At 39.5% G+C, this 24686-nt stretch overlaps 1 protein-coding gene across 1 annotated transcript; it reads left to right on the plus strand.

The window, feature by feature from the left end:
- Positions 1 to 3737: 3737 nt before the first annotated feature.
- On the plus strand, positions 3738 to 23725 carry LOC117535416 (transmembrane protein 106B-like; the record flags this gene model as incomplete). The annotated part of the gene is given in 4 exon segments (XM_034199867.1): positions 3738 to 3829; positions 5233 to 5424; positions 19102 to 19169; positions 23567 to 23725. Coding segments are annotated over 3 exon segments (411 nt in total), but the record flags the coding sequence as incomplete, so codon positions are not given.
- Between the last annotated feature and the right edge of the window lie 961 nt (positions 23726 to 24686).

Genomic DNA, 24686 nt, shown 5'->3' on the forward strand with positions numbered 1-24686 from the left:
CTCTGAGTTCTAACTCCATCAAAGCTCCAGCTCTCCTCGTGTCTCTGACTCCATCAAAGCTCCAGCTCTCCTCGTGTCTCTCTGAGTCCTGACTCCATCAAAGCTCCAGCTCTCCTCGTGTCTCTCTGAGTCCTGACTCCATCAAAGCTCCAGCTCTCCTCGTCTCTCTGAGTCCTGACTCCATCAAAGCTCCAGCTCTCCTCGTGTCTCTGAGTCCTGACTCCATCAAAGCTCCAGCTCTCCTTGTGTCTCTCTGAGTCCTGACTCCATCAAAGCTCCAGCTCTCCTCGTCTCTCTGAGTCCTGACTCCATCAGAGCTCCAGCTCTCCTCGTGTCTCTCTGAGTCCTGACTCCATCAGAGCTCCAGCTCTCCTTGTGTCTCTCTGAGTCCTGACTCCATCAAAGCTCCAGCTCTCCTCGTCTCTCTGAGTCCTGACTCCATCAAAAGCTCCAGCTCTCCTCGTGTCTCTTGAGTCCTGACTCCATCAAAGCTCCAGCTCTCCTCGTGTCTCTCTGAGTCCTGACTCCATCAAAGCTCCAGCTCTCCTCGTGTCTCTGAGTCCTGACTCCATCAAAGCTCCAGCTCTCCTCGTGTCTCTGAGTCCTGACTCCATCAAAGCTCCAGCTCTCCTCGTGTCTCTGAGTCCTGACTCCATCAAAGCTCCAGCTCTCCTCGTGTCTCTCTGAGTCCTGACTCCATCAAAGCTCCAGCTCTCCTCGTGTCTCTCTGAGTCCTGACTCCATCAGAGCTCCAGCTCTCCTTGTGTCTCTCTGAGTCCTGACTCCATCAAAGCTCCAGCTCTCCTCGTGTCTCTGAGTCCTGACTCCATCAGAGCTCCAGCTCTCCTCGTGTCTCTGAGTCCTGACTCCATCAAAGCTCCAGCTCTCCTCGTGTCTCTCTGAGTCCTGACTCCATCAAAGCTCCAGCTCTCCTCGTGTCTCTCTGAGTCCTTACTCCATCAAAGCTCCAGTTCTCCTCGTGTCTCTCTGAGTCCTGACTCCATCAGAGCTCCAGCTCTCCTCGTGTCTCTCTGAGTCCTGACTCCATCAAAGCTCCAGCTCTCCTCGTGTCTTTCTGAGTCCTTACTCCATCAAAGCTCCAGCTCTCCTCGTGTCTCTCTGAGTCCTGACTCCATCAAAGCTCCAGCTCTCCTCATGTCTCTCTGAGTCCTGACTCCTGTTGCTTCAGAAGTTTCCCCCACAAATAGCATCGCTCATCACATTCTGACTTTAGAGTAACAACAAGGACGTTTGGACCCATTTGAACAAATCTACAAAGTTATTCGTGCTGGAAATGTTCAGGTTGCTTCTGTGGTTAGAGGACAGGGAACAGGAGAGAGAAACACTCGTTTGTACCTGATATTCTGCCCCAGATCTATCAAATACTGTGTTAAAGTCACGAAGCAGGATGCTGCTGCTCTTTGTCGGACTATATGGGGCATCAGATTCACTCTTTAAACCCGAGAGACACGTGCAATCTTTCTTTCTTACAATTCAGCAAATGGCTTCTGCCTGCAATGGAGAACGATGTCATGCACAGCGAGATGAGATGCATTCAATAGACCTATCGCTAAACCACGCCCCAAATACAATTTGTCCAATCATATCACAGCGAAAATCCCTCCTGGCAGAAAACTCGGACATCACCAGAAAAGCCGTTTGTGGGGCGCATCAAACCAAAACCAGACGTCTGTGATCGAAACCACTGTGAAGAGTTCAGTTTCTATGTTTATTATCTAGCTAATATCTGATGGTGAAACGCTGTGCGTGGGGTACCTGTAATTCGGACACCAGGTCCTGAAAGACTGGATGGAGGAGTATATGTCGTACCTTTTCCGAAGCCCAAAAGAAAACTCGACAAATGCAAGCGGTGGATTATGCTGTGTCGTCGACCACATACACAACTGAATGTGAAGACAATTACCAAGGACACTTATGTTTGCTCAAAGGTAAGGTCAATTCATAAAGACATAATATTTGACGGCATGTATTAGAAACGTAGACCAAACTATTAGTTTGCTAACGATTGACTTTGACTGCCAACTAGCTAGCGTATATCCAGCCCAGCTAGCTAACGTTAGCTGCCAACTTGTTAGCCAGCTAACTAGCTACAGTGTTATCAACATCAACGTTTGCTGTCTGACTTTTCGTCCTCGCTAGTTAGCTGGTGTTTTTAGCTAACTTTTGCTAACTGTCTTTTCACCTCAAAGCACTTCAGAGATGGGAAGCCAACTCTGGAATATCCAGATCCCATCCGGGCTCTCGTGTGTGCTGCTCCGAAAAGACACAGACCCTCACCCAAACAAAGGTAACTTTACAGTCAGCCAGGTGCATAACAGTGAACATGATGACCAACAAGGACAGTTATAGTTATAGATTTAATGTAGTGACCACCACTGCTAACATTCAACATCATATTATCATTTCAATGGTTACACAACAGTCACCACTACACACGACAGGCAACAAGATTAGATATTTTATATTAAGAAATACATGGCTACCTTTTTACTCTTGCTTTTAACTGTTAACTTTCATCTGCTCTTGCTTCTATTTTAATGTTATTTTAACTTGAACTCCCCCCGCGGCCATTATCAACGGTCATTCACGGTCGGCTTTGTTTGTCCGAGTTTTCAAAGGGGGCGTGGCTTAGCGATAGGTCGAAGCTAAAGGCATGGAAGTACATGACATACAATACAGAGACAATATTTAAGCGCTTTGAGCACCAGGAAAAGCTTTATATGTTTCACACCGCATCCTCTACAAACTCCTGGTCCTCACTTACAAAGCACTCCACCATCTGGCCCCCCCCTACCTCACTGACCTCCTCATCCTCTACCATCCACCCCGGACCCTCAGATCCACCTCAGCCGGTTTGCTTTCCATCCCCAAGGCCAAACTCCGGAGCTTCAGGGACAGAGCCTTCTCTGTGGCAGCCCCGAAGCTCTGGAACTCCCTCCCCCAAGACCTCCGTGAGTCTGAGTCCCTCACCCTGTTCCGGTCCCGCCTCAAAACCCACCTCTTCAACTCTGTATCCATAAGCCCCCCCCCCTCTCAACCAACTTCCTCCTGACTGCTTTTCTGTTGTGTTTTGTTTCTTTTTGGCTTTGTCTCTGTGTTGTTTGTCTACCCTCCCAAATGTAAAGCTAACGATTGACTTTGACTAAAAAAAGCGTCTTTGGGTTCAAGAAAAGCGCTATAGAAATAACATATATTATTATTATTATAAATAACATGCATTATAATTATTATTAATACATAAAGAGGTAAATGTGTAAAATAGTGAACCTTCATTATAAGAAACAGAATAAAAGCATTATCAACATGAGATCATTGATTATAAAAGCCGACAGAAACCATAAAACGTGCATAAAGTACCGGCTACCAGAAATGGACTTTTTTGTTATTTTTGCATTATTTGGTTGAAACAGCGCTAATTAGGATAATTTAAAATACCTTAGACTTGGTTGTAATCTTCCACAAGTGGTGATTTGGTGACGTGATGATGCAAAGTCTTTATAGACCTTTCATTGTGAAGAGACAATGTGGGGTTTGTTAAATCTAACATATTTAGTGATGAGGAGGATAAATATACAGCTTTATTTATTTAGAAATGCTGCATTGATTAAGATCATGTACTTGTTGTTTTTTGTCCGGGTCCTTGCTAGTCCACACTCCATCCAGCAGGTGGCGGTAATGCACCTCTAACGCTTGTTTCCACCCCTTCATTAAATCCGAAGAAGAAGAAGAATCCTTAGTGCGCATGTCTGTTCTGTCGGAGGATAAACAAACAGGATCCAGGTGATAAATAAAGACTCACCCTCAGCAGGTACATCTCTAACTGTAACCTCATTAAACACTAAGGGGCTTTAACTCCTCCTGGACTCGAGTCTGTATATTAAAACCGCGAGCTAGCTGATGTTAGCAACAGCTAATGCTAACCAGTTTGGAGTTTGTTAGCTCGAAGCTAACTGCTGTTTTCTGACAACAACACTAACGTGTATTGTGTTATTGTGTAACATTTGAGACTCTGTCTGTAGTTGAATTCCCGACACATGAGCTGCTAACGTATATTTAACTATAATGTAACCTCATATCTGTATATCTGAAGCTGTACCGGAGTTTAAATCACGTTGTTTGTTTTAGTTTTTTCTACCATTCCTGCTGTAAATACATGTTTATTCTGAGCTGTTTTCTGATTATCCCCGTGAATATTCTCATGTCTTCTCTCTGTGTGTTTCTGTCTTATCCTGTTGCTGTTTTAACTCCTGATGTATATGAATAAAGCTCCATCTTATCTCAGCTGTTAGGCCGTTAGCTCCAGGTTAAAGTGCACAGTGCTAAATGCTACTGTTCAGAGGGGATTAACTGAGTTGTAGCTAACAAGCTAACTGACAGCTAGTTGTAGCTAACAAGCTAACTGACAGCCACAACACAGAGCCAGCCAATCAGAGCAGACCTGAGCATCAGCAGTATATTTCCCTTGAAACATTCATTTCACTTATTTTTCACATTTAGAATTTTGCCCAGAGCTTTTAAACTTTCTTCCCAGAATCAGGACTTTTTTTTAAATTAGAAAAAAAAATCATAATTTCATTTTTTCCCTTTTTAATTTGACTTTTTCTCACATTATGACTTTTTTCCAAAATGTTTTACCAGAATTAAGATTTTTTTCAAAAATAATTTAGAGTTTTTATTTGCAAAATGTTCTTCCTTACAATACAACATTTTTTCCTAAAATGTTTTCCTTATATTTCACTTTTTTTTATAATTTTATATTTTTTCCTTCGAAATTGACTTTTTCTCAGATTATGGCTTTTTTTCCAAAATGTCTTATTTGGTTAAAAATTTCATTTTTTTCTTATATTTCAGATTTATGACAGAACTTTTGCTTTTTCTCTCAGATAGTGACTTTCCTCGTAATTTGACTTATTTTTCAAAATGAGAATTTTTACAGATTTTAGATTTTTTTCTCAGAATTTCATTTTTTTTAAGAATTCTACACATTTTGAAAAATAAGTCAAATTCTAAGGAAAAAGTGAAATTTGAGAAAAAAAGTGAACTTTGAGAAAGATTTTTAAATTGTAAGGAAGAACATTTTGCAAATATGTCATTTCTCAAGATGTCACTTTTTACTCTGAATTAAGATTTTTTTTTTCATAATTTGACTTTTCCCCAGTGACCTCATCTCTGCACCTGTTGGTGTTTGACTCGCAGTGTTTGTGTTTGCAGATGTGAGGATGGGGAAGTCTTTCTCTCTCCTCACGAAGCAGCCCGATGAGGGTCAGGACAGCATGGCGTCTCCTCTGGAGGAAGAGGAGGAGGAGAAGGTGGGAGACATCTCTGCGTTCCCGTACGTTGAGTTCACGGGACGGGACAGCGTCACGTGTCCCTCCTGCCAGGGAACCGGACGCATCCCCAGAGGTAACACACCTTTACTGACTTCTTAAAGGTCTCCTATCATGCAAAATGCACTTTTTGATGTCTTTTCTACATCAATGTGTCCCCCGTGTGTCCCCGGTGTGTGTCCCCGGTGTGTGTCCCCGGTGTGTGTCCCCGGTGTCCCCCCCCGGTGTGTCAGGAGACTCACTAAGTGATGTCTCCTCTACATCACCATGTTTCCCCAGTGTCCCCCCGGTGTGTCAGGAGACTCACTAAGTGATGTCTCCTCTACATCACCATGTTTCCCCAGTGTGTCCCCGGTGTGTCAGGAGACTCACTAAGTGATGTCTCCTCTACATCACCATGTGTCCCCGGTGTGTCCCCGGTGTGTCAGGAGACTCTCAAAGTGTCAGGAAATAAACCCCTCTCTTCTCCTCCGTACCCACATCTCTAAAAACGGGGGAGCAACGGAGCTGACCCAGATTTGCTGCGTCATGACCTAATATCAAAACACTTCATAGACATGTTACGTTCCCTCCTAAACTCGGGGTACCAAGGGAAGCAACAACATATACAAATGAGCGGGAGGAAAGAAGAAGACACACTTTATTAATCCACTGGCAAAATTAGTAGATGATGTTTATTTGTTAAAATAATGAAGAGGGCTCACCAGCCAATTTACACGTTTAAATAATGACAAACAAAAACAGCTTTCTTATAAAAGAAAACACGATCTGCCAAATTAGATTCAAGTCAGAAAGTAAAAAGACTGAATCAGAGGTCCAGGTATTCCCACTAACAGCTGAGCAGAGGTGGGAAGTATATACAAATACTTCGTTACTGTACTTAAGTACATGTTTCTGGTATCAGTACTTTACTCCACTACGTACTTTCTACTTCTCACATGTTGAACTCAAATACCTGTACTTTCTACTTCTCACATGTTGAACTCAAATACCTGTACTTTCTACTTCTTACATGTTGAACCCAAATACCTGTACTTTCTACTTCTTACATGTTGAACTCAAATACCTGTACTTTCTACTTCTTACATGTTGAACTCAAATACCTGTACTTTCTACTTCTTACATGTTGAACTCAAATACCTGTACTTTCTACTTCTTACATGTTGAACTCAATACCTGTACTTTCTACTTCTTACATGTTGAACTCAAATACCTGTACTTTCTACTTCTCACATGTTGAACACAAATACCTGTACTTTCTACTTCTTATGTGTTGAACACAAATACCTGTACTTTCTACTTCTCACATGTTGAACACAAATACCTGTACTTTCTACTTCTTACATGTTGAACTCAAATACCTGTACTTTCTACTTCTTACATGTTGAACTCAAATACCTGTACTTTCTACTTCTCACATGTTGAACACAAATACCTGTACTTTCTACTTCTTACATGTTGACTCAAATACCTGTACTTTCTACTTCTTACATGTTGAACTCAAATACCTGTACTTTCTACTTCTTACATGTTGAACTCAAATACCTGTACTTTCTACTTCTTACATGTTGAACTCAAATACCTGTACTTTCTACTTCTCACATGTTGAACCTCAATACCTGTACTTTCTACTTCTTACATGTTGAACTCAAATACCTGTACTTTCTACTTCTTACACTTTAAACTCAAATACCTGTACTTTCTACTTCTTACATGTTGAACTCAAATACCTGTACTTTCTACTTCTTACATGTTGAACACAAATACCTGTACTTTCTACTTCTTACATGTTGAACCCAAATACCTGTACTTTCTACTTCTTACATGTTGAACCCAAATACCTGTACTTGATACTTCTTACATGTTGAACCCAAATACCTGTACTTTATACTTCTTACATGTTGAACACAAATACCTGTACTTTCTACTTCTTACATGTTGAACCCAAATACCTGTACTTTCTACTTCTTATATGTTGAACACAAATACCTGTACTTTCTACTTCTTACATGTTGAACACAAATACCTGTACTTTATACTTCTTACATGTTGAACACAAATACCTGTACTTTCTACTTCTTACATGTTGAACACAAATACCTGTACTTTCTACCTCTCACATGTTGAACACAAAATACCTGTACTTTCTACTTATCTACAACATGTTAGTGACACAAATACCTTGTACTTCCTACTTCTTAACATGTTGAACAACAAATACCTGTACTTTATTCTACTTCCTTACAATGTTGAAACACCAATAACTGTACGTTCTACTGCTTACATGTTGAACACAAATACGGGAAACCTGTACTTTCTACTTCTTACATGTTGAACTCAAATACCTGTACTTTCTACTTCTTACATGTTGAACACAAATACCTGTACTTTCTACTTCTTACATGTTGAACCAAATACCTGTACTTTCTACTTCTTACATGTTGAACACAAATACCTGTACTTTCTACTTCTTACATGTTGAACACAAATACCTGTACTTTCTACTTCTTACATGTTGAACACAAATACCTGTACTTTCTACTTCTTACATGTTGAACCCAAATACCTGTACTTTCTACTTCTTACATGTTGAACCAACTACCTGTACTTTCTTCTACTTCTTACATGTTGAACCAAATACCTGTACTTTCTACTTCTTACATGTTGAACCAAATACCTGTACTTTCTACTTCTTACATGTTGAACTCAAATACCTGTACTTTATACTTCTTACATGTTGAACACAAATACCTGTACTTTCTACTTCTTACATGTTGAACACAATACCTGTACTTTCTACTTCTTACATGTTGAACTCAAATACCTGTACTTTCTACTTCTTACATGTTGAACTCAAATACCTGTACTTTCTACTTCTTACATGTTGAACTCAAATACCTGTACTTTCTACTTCTTACATGTTGAACTCAAATACCTGTACTTTCTACTTCTTACATGTTGAACTCAAATACCTGTACTTTCTACTTCTTACATGTTGAACACAAATACCTGTACTTTCTACTTCTTACATGTTGAACCAAATGTACTTTCTACTTCTTACATGTTGAACTCAAATACCTGTACTTTCTACTTCTTACATGTTGAACTCAAATACCTGTACTTTCTACTTCTTACATGTTGAACACAAATACCTGTACTTTCTACTTCTTACATGTTGAACTCAAATACCTGTACTTTCTACTTCTTACATGTTGAACACAAATACCTGTACTTTCTACTTCTTACATGTTGAACTCAAATACCTGTACTTTCTACTTCTTACATGTTGAACTCAAATACCTGTACTTTCTACTTCTCTCATGTTGAACACAAATACCTGTACTTTCTACTTCTTACATGTTGAACTCAAATACCTGTACTTTCTACTTCTTACATGTTGAACTCAAATACCTGTACTTTCTACTTCTTACATGGTTGAACTCAAATACCTGTACTTTCTACTTCTACATGTTGAACTCAAATACCTGTACTTTCTACTTCTCACATGTTGACCCAAATACCTGTACTTTATACTTCTTACATGTTGAACTCCAAATACCTGTACTTTCTACTTCTTACAATTGTTTGCAACTCAAATACCTGTACTTTCTACTTCTTACATGTTGAACTCAAATACCTGTACTTTATAACTTCTTACATGTGAACACAAATACCTGTACTTTCTACTCTCTACATGTTGAACCCCAATACCTGTACTTTCTACTTCTTACATGTTGAACCCAAAACTGTACCTTTATACTTCTTACATTTGAACCAAAACCTGTACTTTTACTCTTACATGTTGAACCCAAATACCTGTACTTTCTACTTCTTACATGTTGAACTCAAATACCTGTACTTTCTACTTCTTAATGTTTGAACACAATACCTGTACTTTCTACTCTCTTACATGTTGAACACCAAATACCTGTACTTTCTACTTCTTACATGTTGAACCAAATACCTGTACTTTCTACTTCTTACATGTTGAACTCAAATACCTGTACTTTCTACTTCTTACATGTTGAACCAAATACCTGTACTTTCTACTTTCTTACATGTTGAACTCAAATACCTGTACTTTCTACTTCTTACATGTTGAACTCAAATACCTGTACTTTCTACTTCTTACATGTTGAACCAAATACCTGTACTTTCTACTTCTTACATGTTGAACACAAATACCTGTACTTTCTACTTCTTACATGTTGAACCAAATACCTGTACTTTCTACTTCTTACATGTTGAACTCAAATACCTGTACTTTCTACTACTCTTACATGTTGAACCAAATACCTGTACTTTCTACTTCTTACATGTTGAACCAAATACCTGTACTTTCTACTTCTTACATGTTGAACCAAATACCTGTACTTTCTACTTCTTCACATGTTGAACACAAATACCTGTACTTTCTACTTCTTACATGTTGAACACAAATACCTGTACTTCTACTTCTTACATGTTGAACTCAAAATACCTGACTACTTTCTACTTCTTACTGTTGAACTCAAACATACTGTACTTTCTACTTCTTACTGTTGAACTCAAACTACCTGTACTTTATTCTACTTCTTACATGTTTGAACCCAAATACCTGTACTTCTACTTCTTACATGTTGAACTCAAATACCTGTACTTTATACTTCTTACAGTGTTGAACACAAATACCTGTACTTTCTACTTCTACATGTTGAACCCAAATACCTGTACTTTCTACTTCTTACATGTTGAACTCAAATACCTGTACTTTCTACTTCTCAACATGTTGAACTCAAATACCTGTACTTTCTACTTCTCACATGTTGAACACAAATACCTGTACTTTCTACTTCTTACATGTTGAACTCAAATACCTGTACTTTCTACTTCTTACATGTTGAACACAATACCTGTACTTTCTACTTCTTACATGTTGAACTCAAATACCTGTACTTTCTACTTCTTACATGTTGAACTCAATACCTGTTACTTTCTACATTCTCTCATCGTTGAACACAAATACCTTGTACTTTCTACTGTCTTACATGTTGAACTCAACTACCTGTACTGCTTTCTACTTCTTACATGTTGATGACCCAAATACCTGTACTTTCTACTTCTTACATGTTGAACACAATACCGTGTACTTTCTACTTCTTACATGTTGAACTCAAATACCTGTACTTTCTACTTTCTTCACACTTTGAAACCTCAATACCTGTTGCTACTTTCTACTTACTTACATGTTGAACTCAACATTACCTTTACTTTCTACTTTCTTACATGTTGAACTCAAATGACCTGTACTTTCTACTTCTTACATGTTGAACGCAAAACCTGTACTTTCTACTTCTTACATGTTGAACTCAAATACCTGTACTTTCCTCTTCTTACCTGTTTGACTCAAATCCCTGTACTTTCTACTTCCTTACATGTTGAACCCAATACCTGTACTTTCTACTTCCTACATGTTGAACTCAAATACCCTGTACTTCTACTTCTTACATGTTGAACTCAAATACCTGTACTTTCTACTTCTTACATGTTGAACACAAATACCTGTACTTTCTTACTTCTTACGTGTTGAAACTCAAATACCTGTACTTTCTACTATCTTACATGTTGAACTCAAATACCTGTACTTTCTACTTCTTCATGTTGAACCCAAATACCTGTACTTTCTACTTCTTACATGTTGAACATCAAATACCTGTACTTTCTACTTCTTACATGTTGAACTCAAATACCTGTACTTTCTACTTCTTACATGTTGAACTCAATACCTGTACTTTCTACTTCTTACATGTTGAACACAAATACCTGTACTTTCTACTTCTTACATGTTGAACTACAAATACCTGTACTTTCTACTTCTTACATGTTGAACTCAAATACCTGTACTTTCTACTTCTTACATGTTGAACTCAAATACCTGTACTTTCTACTTCTTACATGTTGAACTCAAATACCTGTACTTTCTACTTCTTACATGTTGAACTCAAATACCTGTACTTTCTACTTCTTACATGTTGAACTCAAATACCTGTACTTTCTACTTCTTACATGTTGAAACAAATACCTGTACTTTCTACTTCTTACATGTTGAACTCAAATACCTGTACTTTCTACTTCTTACATGTTGAACTCAAATACCTGTACTTTCTACTTCTTACATGTTGAACCAAATACCTGTACTTTCTACTTCTACATGTTGAACTCAAATACCTGTACTTTCTACTTCTTACATGTTGAAAAATACCTGTACTTTCTACTTCTTACATGTTGAACTCAAATACCTGTACTTTCTACTTCTTACATGTTGAACCCAAATACCTGTACTTTCTACTTCTTACATGTTGAACTCAAATACCTGTACTTTCTACTTCTTACATGTTGAACCAAATACCTGTACTTTCTACTTCTTACATGTTGAACTCAAATACCTGTACTTTCTACTTCTTACATGTTGAACTCAAATACCTGTACTTTCTACTTCTTACATGTTGAACTCAAATACCTGTACTTTCTACTTCTCACATGTTGAACCCAAATACCTGTACTTTCTACTTCTTACATGTTGAACTCAAATACCTGTACTTTCTACTTCTTACATGTTGAACTCAAATACCTGTACTTTCTACTTCTAATGTTGAACTCAAATACCTGTACTTTCTACTTCTTACATGTTGAACTCAAATACCTGTACTTTCTACTTCTTACATGTTGAACTCAAATACCTGTACTTTCTACTTCTTACATGTTGAACTCAAATACCTGTACTTTTCTGCTTCTCACATGTTGAACACAAATACCTGTACTTTCTACTTCTTACATGTTGAACTCAAATATCCTGTACTTTCTACTTCTTACATGTTGAACACAAATACCTGTACTTTCTACTTCTCACATGTTGAACTCAAATACCTGTACTTTCTACTTCTTACATGTTGAACACAAATACCTGTACTTTCTACTTCCTACTTCTCACATATTGAACTCAAATACCTGTACTTTCTACTTCTCACATGTTGAACTCAAATACCTGTACTTTCTACTTCTTACATGTTGAACACAAATACCTGTACTTTCTACTTCCTACTTCTCACATGTTGAACTCAAATACCTGTACTTCCTACTTCTCACATGTTGAACTCAAATACCTGTACTTTCTACTTCTTACATGTTGAACTCAAATACCTGTACTTTCTACTTCTTACATGTTGAACTCAAATACCTGTACTTTCTACTTCTTACATGTTGAACTCAAATACCTGTACTTTCTGCTTCTCACATGTTGAACACAAATACCTGTACTTTCTACTTCTTACATGTTGAACTCAAATATCTGTACTTTCTACTTCTTACATGTTGAACACAAATACCTGTACTTTCTACTTCTCACATGTTGAACTCAAATACCTGTACTTTCTACTTCTTACATGTTGAACACAAATACCTGTACTTTCTACTTCCTACTTCTTACATGTTGAACTCAAATATCTGTACTTTCTACTTCTCACATGTTGAACTCAAATACCTGTACTTTCTACTTCCTACTTCTTACATGTTGAACTCAAATACCTGTACTTTCTACTTCTTACATGTTGAACTCAGATACCTGTACTTTCTTCTTACATGTTGAACTCAAATACCTGTACTTTCTACTTCTTACATGTTGAACCCAAATACCTGTACTTTCTACTTCTTACATGTTGAACCCAAATACCTGTACTTTCTACTTCTTACATGTTGAACTCAAATACCTGTACTTTCTACTTCTTCACATGTTGAACTCAAAATACCTGTACTTTCCTACTTCTACATGTTGAACTCAAATACCTGTACTTTCTACTTCTTACATGTTGAACTCAAATACCTGTACTTTCTACTTCTTACATGTTGAACACAAATACCTGTACTTTCTACTTCTTACATGTTGAACACAAATACCTGTACTTTCTACTTCTACATGTTGAACTCAAATACCTGTACTTTCTACTTCTTACATGTTGAACTCAAATACCTGTACTTTCTACTTCTTACATGTTGAACTCAAATACCTGTACTTTCTACTTCTTACATGTTGAACACAAATACTTCTACTTTTCTACTTCTCTCATGTTGAACTCAAATACCTGTACTTTCTACTTCTTACATGTTGAACTCAAATACCTTGTACTTTCTACTTCTCTACATGTTGAACTCAAATACCTGTACTTTCTACTTCTTACATGTTGAACTCAAATACCTGTACTTTTCTACTTCTTCTACATGTTGAACTCAAATACCTGTACTTTTCTACTCTCTACATGTTGAACTCAAATACCTGTACTTTCTACTTCTCACATGTTGAACTCAAATACCTGTACTTTCTACTTCTCACATGTTGAACTCAAATACCTGTACTTTCTACTTCTTACATGTTGAACTCAAATACCTGTACTTTCTACTTCTTACATGTTGAACTCAAATACATGTACTTTCTACTTCTCACATGTTGAACTCAAATACCTGTACTTTCTACTTCTTACATGTTGAACACAAATACCTGTACTTCTACTTCTCACATGTTGAACTCAAATACCTGTACTTTCTACTTCTACATGTTGAACTCAAATACCTGTACTTTCTACTTCTTACATGTTGAACTCAAATACCTGTACTTTCTACTTCTTACATGTTGAACTCAAATACCTGTACTTTCTACTTCTTACATGTTGAACTCATACCTGTACTTTCTACTTCTTACATGTTGAACTCAAATACCTGTACTTTCTACTTCTTACATGTTGAACTCAAATACCTGTACTTTCTACTTCTTACATGTTGAACTCAAATACCTGTACTTTCTACTTCTTACATGTTGAACTCAAATACCTGTACTTTCTACTTCTTACATGTTGAACTCAAATACCTGTACTTTCTACTTCTTACATGTTGAACTCAAATACCTGTACTTTCTACTTCTCACATGTTGAACTCAAATACCTGTACTTTCTACTTCTTACATGTTGAACCCAAATACCTGTACTTCTACTTCTTACATGTTTGAACTCAAATATCCTGTACTTCTACTTCTACATGTTGAACACAAATACCCTGTACTTTCTACTTCTTACATGTTGACACAAATACCTGTACTTTCTACTTCTCACATGTTTGAACTCAAATTACCTGTACTTTGCTACTCTCTTCATGTTGAACTCAAATACTGTACTTTCTACTTCTCACATGTTGAACTCCAATACCTGTACTTTCTACTTCTTACATGTCTGAACTCAAATACGACTTTCTACTTCTCACATGTTGAACTCAAATACCTGTACTTTCTACTTCTCACATGTGAACTCAAATACCTGTACTTCTACTTCTCACATGTTGAACTCAAATACCTGTACTTTCTACTTCTCACATGTTGAACTCAAATACCTGTACTTTCTTTACTTCTTACATGTTGAACTCAAAATACCTGTACTTTCTACTTCTTACATGTTGAACTCAAATACCTGTACTTTCTACTTCTTACATGTTGAACTCAAATACCTGTACTTTCTACTTCTACATGTTGAACTCAAATACCTGTACTTTCTACTTCTTACATGTTGAACTCAAATACCTGTACTTTCTACTTCTTACATGTTGAACTCAAATACCTGTACTTTCTACTTTACATGTTGAACTCAAATACCTGTACTTTCTACTTCTTACATGTTGAACTCAAATACCTGTACTTTCTACTTCTTACATGTTGAACTCAAATACCTGTACTTTCTACTTCTCTCATTTTCCAAACAGCTGGTTCCTTTAGTCTGAATGTGTGTTTGGTGCGTGATCATTATTCTTTAGAGTCATTGCGTGCCTATTGATTTGAACACGATCCGTGTATCCATCATTTCCTGGTCTTCTCTAAAGAAGAGGGACCAATGGAAACGTTGTCATGTTGCCGTTGTTCAGCATGGAAACATTCATTAGCTAACAATGACATTATTGTTCTATTAATATAAAGGGAGGTCAGGTACTCTTTAAAGCAGCTGCTAGTTATGGGTACTTTTTACTGAAGGACACTTCAAAGCCTCTTTACTTTTACTTGAGTAAAGAAGTTTAGTCAGTACTTCTACTTTCACCAGAGTGTTTTTTAAACATGAGTATCTGTACTTCTACGTGAGTACAGGATGTGTGTACTTCTACTTGAGTAAAGGATGTGAGTACTTCTACTTGAGTGAAGGATGTGTGTACTTCTACTCGAGTAAAGGACGTGTACTTCTACTTGAGTACAGTATGTGTGTACTTCTACTTGAGTAAAGGATGTGTACTTCTACTTGAGTACAGTATGTGTGTACTTCTACTCGAGTAAAGGATGTGTACTTCTACTTGAGTACAGTATGTGTGTACTTCTACTTCAGGGTTTCCCACACATAGACTATACCTGGGCGGGCCGCCCAGGTATAGTAACGGCCGCCCAAGTATATTTCGCGACCCATTTAGTTTTTTTTAGTTTTTTTTATACATTTTTTTTTTTTATTCGTCCGTGACCACGACGCCATCTGCGATCGATTAACTTGTAGACAATGATCCCTCGCTCCCTTGCTCTGATCTCGCCTCCTTCTGGCCTGTTAAGTGGCCTGCCTCACACAGGGTGACTGGCTGTCCACATGATGTGGCCTGCCGACATGGCCACTGTCATACAGATCATAAATCAAAGCCCTTGATTGGTCTCTGTGTGTCATTCAAGCTCGGGATAACCTCAGCTCAGGTGAGGTAAAGGACTCTGAGTGTTTAGATAGTTAACTTAGTTCTCAGTGGGTCTCAAACGGTGTGGCCACCATTTATGTAAACACATATTTCCATTAGAGAGGGTAGTGATTGGTCTAATTGATAGTGAGGTGGGCTGAAGATCGGAAGGCTGTGAGTTCAAATCCCGCCAGGAACACCACCACTAGTGTGCCCTTGAGTAAGGCACTTAGCCCTTAGTTACTCCAGGGAGAATGTCCCTGTAATCGGTCATTACAAGTCGCTTTGGATAAAAGCGTCAGCTAAATGAAATGTAATGTGATTAGTCAAATATGCATGAATAAATAAATAAAAAGTTAACTAGGTGAGAAAAGGTAAGATACACTTTTAAAACTTGTTGAGAGAAAACTAGTCTTTGCTGCTGCCTCAAAGAGGAGGGGGGGAGAGGAGGGAGAGGGGGGAGACAGGAGAGGCTGATTCAGGAGCACAGACACACTCACAACTATAAATGAACCAAAAATAAATTAACAAGTTTCAGTGTTTTTTTCATATTGGAAATGGTATGTTGTTGGTTATGGCCTTGATTTTATGATTATTGAAATGTATACAGTTCTGTTTAATATAGGTGTTTCCATAGATCTAGTCCAGGGGTGGCCAACCCGCGGCTCTCGAGCCGCATGCGGCTCTTTGCCTAGTTTCATGCGGCTCTTCAGTTCATATCGAATTGTATATGTGTGAGTTTGGGGGAGAGACACTGACTCCTGACTAGTGTTGCACGGTGTACCGATACTTGAAAGGTACCGCGATACCCTGCCCTTAAAAATGTTACGATTCCTCCGTTTCATTAGTATCGGTACTTTAAGAATGACGGGGGAAAGTACTCCGGTGAGAAAGCGCTTTTTTAATAAGAGCCGTGTGTGTTCAGCGCTCTGCTTCCACTCCCTGCACTGCAGCCGTGCCTGCAGTCCCGCCCCTCTCAAGCACGCTCTAAGTCCCTCCCCTCTCAAGCACGCTCTAAGTCCCTCCCCTCTCTCGTGCACGCGCTAGCTGCCAGAGCATGTGAGAAAACGAGAAGCATGGCTGCAAGTGGGAGTGCAACTGCCGCTGCGCCTCGGCTTGTTGACAAAAAAGACGCCAGAAGCGAAATTTTGAAGTATTTGAGCTATATCTCTGACAGTGAGGGCAAGCCTACGGACACCACGAGGCCTGTCTGTAAGAAATGTATTAATTGTATTTAATAGGAAATCTTGTCATTTATTTAATTTATTGTTCTCATTGTTTAAAAGTTTGTGTTATGGTTATGGTTCTGGTGTGAAATAAAGCACAATAATTACATTTAAGACTGTTTTTTAAGAAAAGTATCGAAAAATAATCGGAATCGCAATTCTTGACTTGGTATCGAAACCAAAATGTTGGTATCGTGACAACACTAGCTACTCCTGACAGTTAAACCTGATATTTAGTAGGTCTGTTAAGTATTAACGTAATTTGGCTGGTCAAAGTTGTTTGGGCTCGGATAAAATCGCTCCGTTACTTTCGTCCCGGCTCCCGGTGTGTATGTGTGGTGTCAGGTGTCAGTATGAGAGGATGACAGCAAGTCTAATTTTGATGTGGCCCAAGAGCCAATCACAATAATACCTGCGATGCAGTGAACCAATCACCTTTGAAGGGGGGAAACCTATCGTTGATTAAACACTATCCAGTGTTTCCCCTACCATTGTTTTGGAGGGGCGCTGCGCCCCGCCAACGGAGCCCCGCGCCCCCCCCTGAAATTCAAGGTGTTTAAAAAATATATATAATTTTTTTTTTTTAAATATATATAGCACCAAATTGCAAATAATCTATAACTACTGTCACTTTTCACATTGAACATGTGCTCTTTTATTAAATAAACTAAACGCTTTCATTTTAAGTTGTGAATTTAGTGTTTTTGACCCTAAGAAACACTGATGCATTAATCAATAACAATAATACACAGCTCCTCTCTCTGCTCCAGAGGATTTAAAAAATATATATCCCAATGCCACAAAAATGCATCAGTGACGTGGTTGAAATCTTGTCTCCAGAAAACAAAAAAACGGAAACAAGCGGTATCAGTGCCTGTGTGTTTGATGTGGCTCTTTGCAGTAACATAGAAGAAATGTGGCTCTTAACCTCTGACTGGTTGGCCACCCCTGATCTAGTCTCTTTATTTTCCCCTCAAAATGCACCAGATTGATGCATTTAACTCCAAAATAAAAAATAAAATCTTACCGGGGGGGGCATGCCCCTGGACCCCCCTAGAGGATTTGAGGTCGACCCCCACTAAAAATCACATGGATAGGTTCCTAAATACATTAATAAATACATTTATTTTTTAAAATAGTAACCCATTTCCATATGTTCATGTGTGGGTAGTAGATTTAAACTATAGGGCTATCATTATGGACCCTGCCTGTACCTGTTCGCTCTGCCATCGCGTGAAGGGTCTGCTAACAAGCGACCAACAGAAAGGTTAATGTTGTTGCACGTCACCTCAACCCCCCCCCGCTACCACCACCCCCCAAAGTATATTTCAGATCTGTGGGAAACACTGGCAGTTAATGGACCAGCACCAGAGGCGTTCCCATACACACAGGCGTTGGAGCTGTTCTTCATGAAATCCCAGAAGGATGAAGTGCTCTGACAAACAGTGCCATCTTTGCGCAAAATGATTATACCGGAATGAAAAGTCAATAAATAATGTTGTTAAAACTTTTTTTTTTTTTTCGCGCACCCCCCCCCAGGAAGTGTACTTCTACTTGAGGAAAGGAAGTGTACTTCTACTCGAGTAAAGGAAGTGTACTTCTACTTGAGGAAAGGAAGTGTACTTCTACTCGAGTAAAGGAAGTGTACTTCTACTGAGTACAGTATGTGTGTACTTCTACTCGAGTAAAGGATGTGTACTTCTACTTGAGTAAAGGAAGTGTACTTCTACTTGAGTACAGTATGTGTGTACTTCTACTCGAGTAAAGGATGTGTACTCTTGCCACTAACAGCTGACTCTCTGTTTCTGTCTCAGGACAGGAGAACCAACTGGTGGCTCTGATCCCTTACAGCGACCAGAGGCTGAGGCCCCGCAGGACGTGAGTATTTACACTTAGTTTGATTACACAGGGATTTAAGGGTTAAGAGAAATCATAATGACTTAAAACGTATATATTCTCCCTTTCTTAATCAAATAAATGTCTTGTTATCTTTAAAAGTCTCAGTTTTATTTGATCTTTTCTTGTTCAAACATCTTGTGTCTTTTTATAATTGTATTTCCTGTGATTATTATAATACTGTGTGGGTCATAAATGTGAGCAGGATATATCCAAACATTAACCAGGTAGTTTAAAACCAAGACCTGTGTGTGTGTGTGTGTGTGTGTGTGTGTGTGTACAGGGTGTGGCAGGGTGTACGGTAGGGCTGTGCAATTAATCGTATTTTAATCGCGATTACGATTATGGTTTGCGACGATTATGAAAACAGCATAATTGACAAAATACGATTATTTTGCTGGGTGCGCTTTAGCCCCTCCCTAAAAGCCCACTCGGCCACGTGGGAGTGACGTGTTGTGAGTGTTCAGCGCGAGCGAAGAAGTCAGAACAAGAGCAGCAACTCGTTAAAAAGAAGAGATATTACAGGTGCCATTACATTTCACATCGCTAAAGATATGTGCCCAGTTAGCACTGTTAGCAACCAGGGCTTTAAGCAACTTGTCAACACGTTGGACAAGCGTTACGCGATGCCGTCTCGGTATTATTTCAGCAGGTCTGCGCTGCCTGCGCTATATGACAAATGCCGTGGGGAAGTTGAGAGAGATGTGGCTTCAGCTGACTACTTTGCCACCACAACGGACCTATGGTCTAGCCCAGGGGTGCCCCAACCAGTCGATCGCAAGATTGTCTAAAAATAGAACAACAATATTCTGTTTTATCGTTAATGTCCTGTAACATAATCTTCCTGTGCCAGAATAATGCACTTGAACGCATCAAAGCTTTTGTGATTGGCCGGCGTCACCCCCTGTGTCGGGGCGTGGCTGAGGGTCTTCAGTACAGGTGGCAATATCGTCCCCTACCTGCGCTCATCTCTGAAACCAGACCATGTAAACAGGCTGGTGTTTCTAGCGAACAATCTTTAAGAGATGACACGAGCAGCCCTACCAGCATTTGCCATGGTGGCCTAAACATTTTTATTTGGTCTTAAATTGTAGTTCAACATTTATTTCCTGTTACTTTTGGACCATGACGGTTGGCCAGCCTTCAACGTTTAAAGGAATGCTCCACTCATTAGATAATTAATCAAAACGTCAGTATTTAGTGAAACATTATGTTTAAACCATACCCTGAAGAAATCAGCGATATTCCCGGTAAATAATGATTTTATAGCTCTTTTTTTATCAAAACCTGTATATTCCGTCAGGCCGCTGCCATTTTGCCCATTTTCAGTAGTCACGTGATGGTCGTGACGTCATCCATGCGTTCACTTTGTAAACACACGAAAACATGGAGTATTTGAGTTCGGACTCGTCAGCCGAGGAAGAAGTTTTGAGCAATATGAAGAGATTGGATGGGGGAATTCAGCCATACAGGTTCGAGCCTACTTAGTAGATACAATGATTTTGATTACTAGATATGTATGCATGTAGTACCACCCTTACTAGCGATTCCCTCTCTAGTTTAGCATACTCAGCCTCGTTGTCCCTGGCCCTAGAACAGTGGTTCTCAAAGTGGGGGGCGCGCCCCCCCAGGGGGGCGCAGAGGCATGACAGGGGGGGCGCGAGAGACCAGGAGGAAAAATGGTTATTAAAAATAAAAAAAAGATTATAAAAAAAATAATATCATATTTTGAAAAATTATTGATTCGAAAATAATGATACAGTACTATTACGTCTGGGTCTCTGTGTGTCATTAGTGTGTGTGTGTGTGTGTGTGTGGTGTGTGTGTGTGTGTGTGTGTGTGTGTGTGGTGTGTGTGTGTGTGTGTGGTGTGTGTGTGTGTGGTGTGTGTGGTGTGTGTGTTGTGTGTGTGTGTGTGTGTGTGTGTGTGTGTGTGTGTGTGTGTGTGTGTGTGTGTGTGTGTGTGTGTGTGTGTGTGTGTGTGTGTGTGTGTGTGTGTGTGTGTGTGTGTGTGTGTGTGTGTGTGTGTGTGTGTGTGTGTGTGTGTGTGTGTGTGTGTGTGTGTGGCCATTTTGTGTGCGTGCGAGAGAGAGAGATAGCGTACCGGAGATCGTTGATGTTAGCTTCTGGTGCTAGCGAGCTATGCTAACGGATATAAGGAGTTTTTTAACAAACAAAGTGGAGGAGAGTCCTCTCCTGTCAGACTGAGAGGCTCAGTGAGCTAAAGGACTCTCAGTGTTAATCTCAGATGGGTCTCAAACGTTTGGTCACCATTAATGTAAGACAATTATTTCCGAGGCACACGTTTATATGATCATTATAGTTATAAGAAAATAAGAGAATACATGAAAAACAGCTATGAAATACTATATGACAGTAAAACAAGAATAAAGTTTTAAAAGAGTTGATTTATAAAATGTCCATAAAGAAATAGTAAATCTGTTTACAATTCTGTTTCATCTGGGTGTTGAGAGATGTATCCATAGATCTCTTCATTTTGCTCTCAAAGTGCACCAGATTGATGCTTTCAACTTCAATATTTAAAATCTTCCCGGGGGAGCATGCCCCCGGACCCCCCTATGTGAGGTCCACACACCACCTATAAAAATAGCACTTACCCCTGCTTACACCTATATGCCGAGACTTGATATCGAGCCTTCATTGTAACAGTCGCGGGTACATAGTGTATGTGCGTGGGGAGTGTTGCAGTAGAAAATTCCACTGTAGCGCCCGGTACATTAATGGGAAACCCTAAATGTTTGAGCATGCTCTATGAAAGGTCAAGCTACCCCACAGCACCCCCAAAATAAATCTCTGGCGCCGCCACTGAGCCTGACTATTTGTGTTGGGGGGGCCCCGACTTTTTTTTTTCTCCAAAGGGGGGGCCCTGACCGAAAAAGTTTGAGAACCACTGCCCTAGAACCACGATTTTATGGGGCCGGAAAAACTGGGGGAAAATACCCACTAGCCGGTACTACGCTATATGGAAAGGCCACCGTCCTGGCCTGGCCTGGACGATAAAGGACGTTTAAACGGGGCTACCCGCTGCAATGGAAATGCGCTATAACATACCTTATTCTTACTCCGAGCACTACTTCTGGTCCTCCGTCGCTTCACACTTGCAGAGGGCGATTTCTCACTGGCCCGAACTGGTGTCCTGGTCGGTGATGAAACCAGAAAGACCGATGGTACTGCATCTCCATTAAGTAATGGTTGTTCAATAAATCCCATGTTATGTTTTATCATACTCTCAGAGTAGTCGTCCGAAACTTGAATGTTCGCTGCATACATGGCGCCTGTGGATCTTTCCGGTTCGGGCCGGCCACATTTCGCTAGCCACTGCCTCCGAACGTACTTCCTACGCTTACCTTTTGGCAACAGATGGAACCGAGCATTCCGTGGATTGTTCCTATCAGAATTGTGGCAATGTTTCGCGATACAATGAGGCATATTTGAAGAGAGTAACTACAGTAAATAACATGAACATCAACGTGTCCTCGAAACCAAACGCATGGTTTACGTCCGGTAAAATGGCGCCGCCCACAGTGTTGATGTTATTTCGGTAATTAATCAGTTTAAAATCACTGATAATGTCATCGGATTAAAAGAAAGAAGACTGGCAGAGACGGGTCTGTTTTATCGGATGATAATTATTTAAAAATGAGTGTCATGAGCATACCATTCCTTTAACTGAGTGGAATATGTTGATTATGTTTTACCAACATGTTGGCTATATGTTAAGGAGTGTTCAGTAGTTTGTGACAGTGCACTGCAACATGTTTGAAATTTGCATTTATTTTGGTCTAATTATTTGTATTTATCATATTAATAATATATGTTTAGTATGGTTTTGGAAGAGCGCTCCAACATATTTGTTGATCTTGTTTTATTGTAAAATATTATTTGTTTTAAAGTTCAATAATGGTCAATGAATAATCGTCAAAATAATCGTGATATCAATTATTGACCAAATAATCGTGATTAGGATTTTTGCCATAATCGCACAGCCCTACTGTGTGGGTCCTAATGTGAGCAGGATATATCCAATATTAACCAGGTAGTTTAAAAAACCAATTACCTTGTCGTGTGTGTATGGTGTGTGTGGTGTGTGGTGTGTGTGTGTGTGTGTGTGTGTGTGTGTGTGTGTGGTGTGTGTGTGTTGTGTGTGTGTGTGTGTGTGTGGTGTGTGTTGTTGTGTGTGTGTGTGTTGTGTGTGTGTGGTGTGTGGTGTGTGTGTGTGTGTGTGTGTGTGTGTGTGTGCTGTGTGTGTGTGTGTGTGTGTGTGTGTGTGTGTGGTGTGTGTGTGTGCGTGTGTTGTGTGTGCTTGTGTGTTGTGTGTGGTTGTGTGTGTGTGTGTGTGTGTGTGTGTTTGTGTGCTCTGCAGAAAGTTTACGTCTCAGCGTCCGTGGCTGTCTGCCTGCTCCTCTCCAGCCTCGCCGTCTTCTTCCTCTTCCCTCGATCCATCGATGTTTCCTACGTCGGCGTGAAGTCGGTGTTCGTCAGCTACGACCAGGACAAGCGCAGCGTCTACCTCAACATCACGGTCAGCATTATATCATTTATGATGAGTGATATTAAAGCTCCCCAAAATAACGTTGACCCAAATAAATGTGACCAAAAAACAATTTGATAAAAAGAATGATTTGACCCAAAAAATAAAAAGTTAACAAAAAAAGAAATTTCACCAAAACATTTTTTGACTAAAATAAGGGATAAAAATACAAAATAAAAAGTAGTGTAAAAAGTCAATAGAATATAGATTTTAAATAATGTAAATTAAGAGAAGATTAAATACGGTTGATGCGATAATACCAACTGCTCATAGCCACAGTTCTAACAGAGTTGAGCTCCTCTACAGAAGTCCCGTTCGCTATCACACGGTTTAAATAGCCCTGTAAACACAGAGGGAGTCGGTGCTGTAAGTGCAATAAAGATGATTACACTAAAGGTGGGGTAGGTTTGAGAAACCGGCTCGAGATACACTTGTTGTTATATTCCATGGAATGCTCTAACATCCCGATAGCAATGAATATCTGAAGTCATCTGTGGAAGCCGGAGTGCTGTAGAAAGCTCGACCAATCATCTGAGCCGGCTAAAGTAACTGGATGGCCTACCTGCCTGTCAGCCTCCCATCTGGGCACAAACTGATCTCTGCCCTCATTGGTCCTGTGCGCGCTCGTGTGTGTTGGGGGAGGGGCTCTGTGAGGAAGGGGCAGATTTGTTCCGGCTGTGTATTTTCAGATTCTAGCCACTCGAGCTGGTTTCTCCAGAATCACCTGCCCCGCCTTTAAAGGGGATTCTTCACATGAAACTGAGCGTTTTGACTGAATACAAAACGTTGACTCAGCTTTCCCTCTCAGATGCTGTCGGCTGCAACTTGTTGATGAATCAAACCCAAATAAATCAATAAATGAATAATATTTTAAACACAGACGATATAAAAGCATTAACGACGTGCTTCAGAGAGTCCTGTGTTTTAACTATGAATGATGAAGCCTCCTGAT

Source organism: Gymnodraco acuticeps, unplaced genomic scaffold, assembly GCF_902827175.1.
Source record: "Gymnodraco acuticeps unplaced genomic scaffold, fGymAcu1.1, whole genome shotgun sequence".
In the NCBI taxonomy this organism is placed as follows: domain Eukaryota; kingdom Metazoa; phylum Chordata; class Actinopteri; order Perciformes; family Bathydraconidae; genus Gymnodraco; species Gymnodraco acuticeps.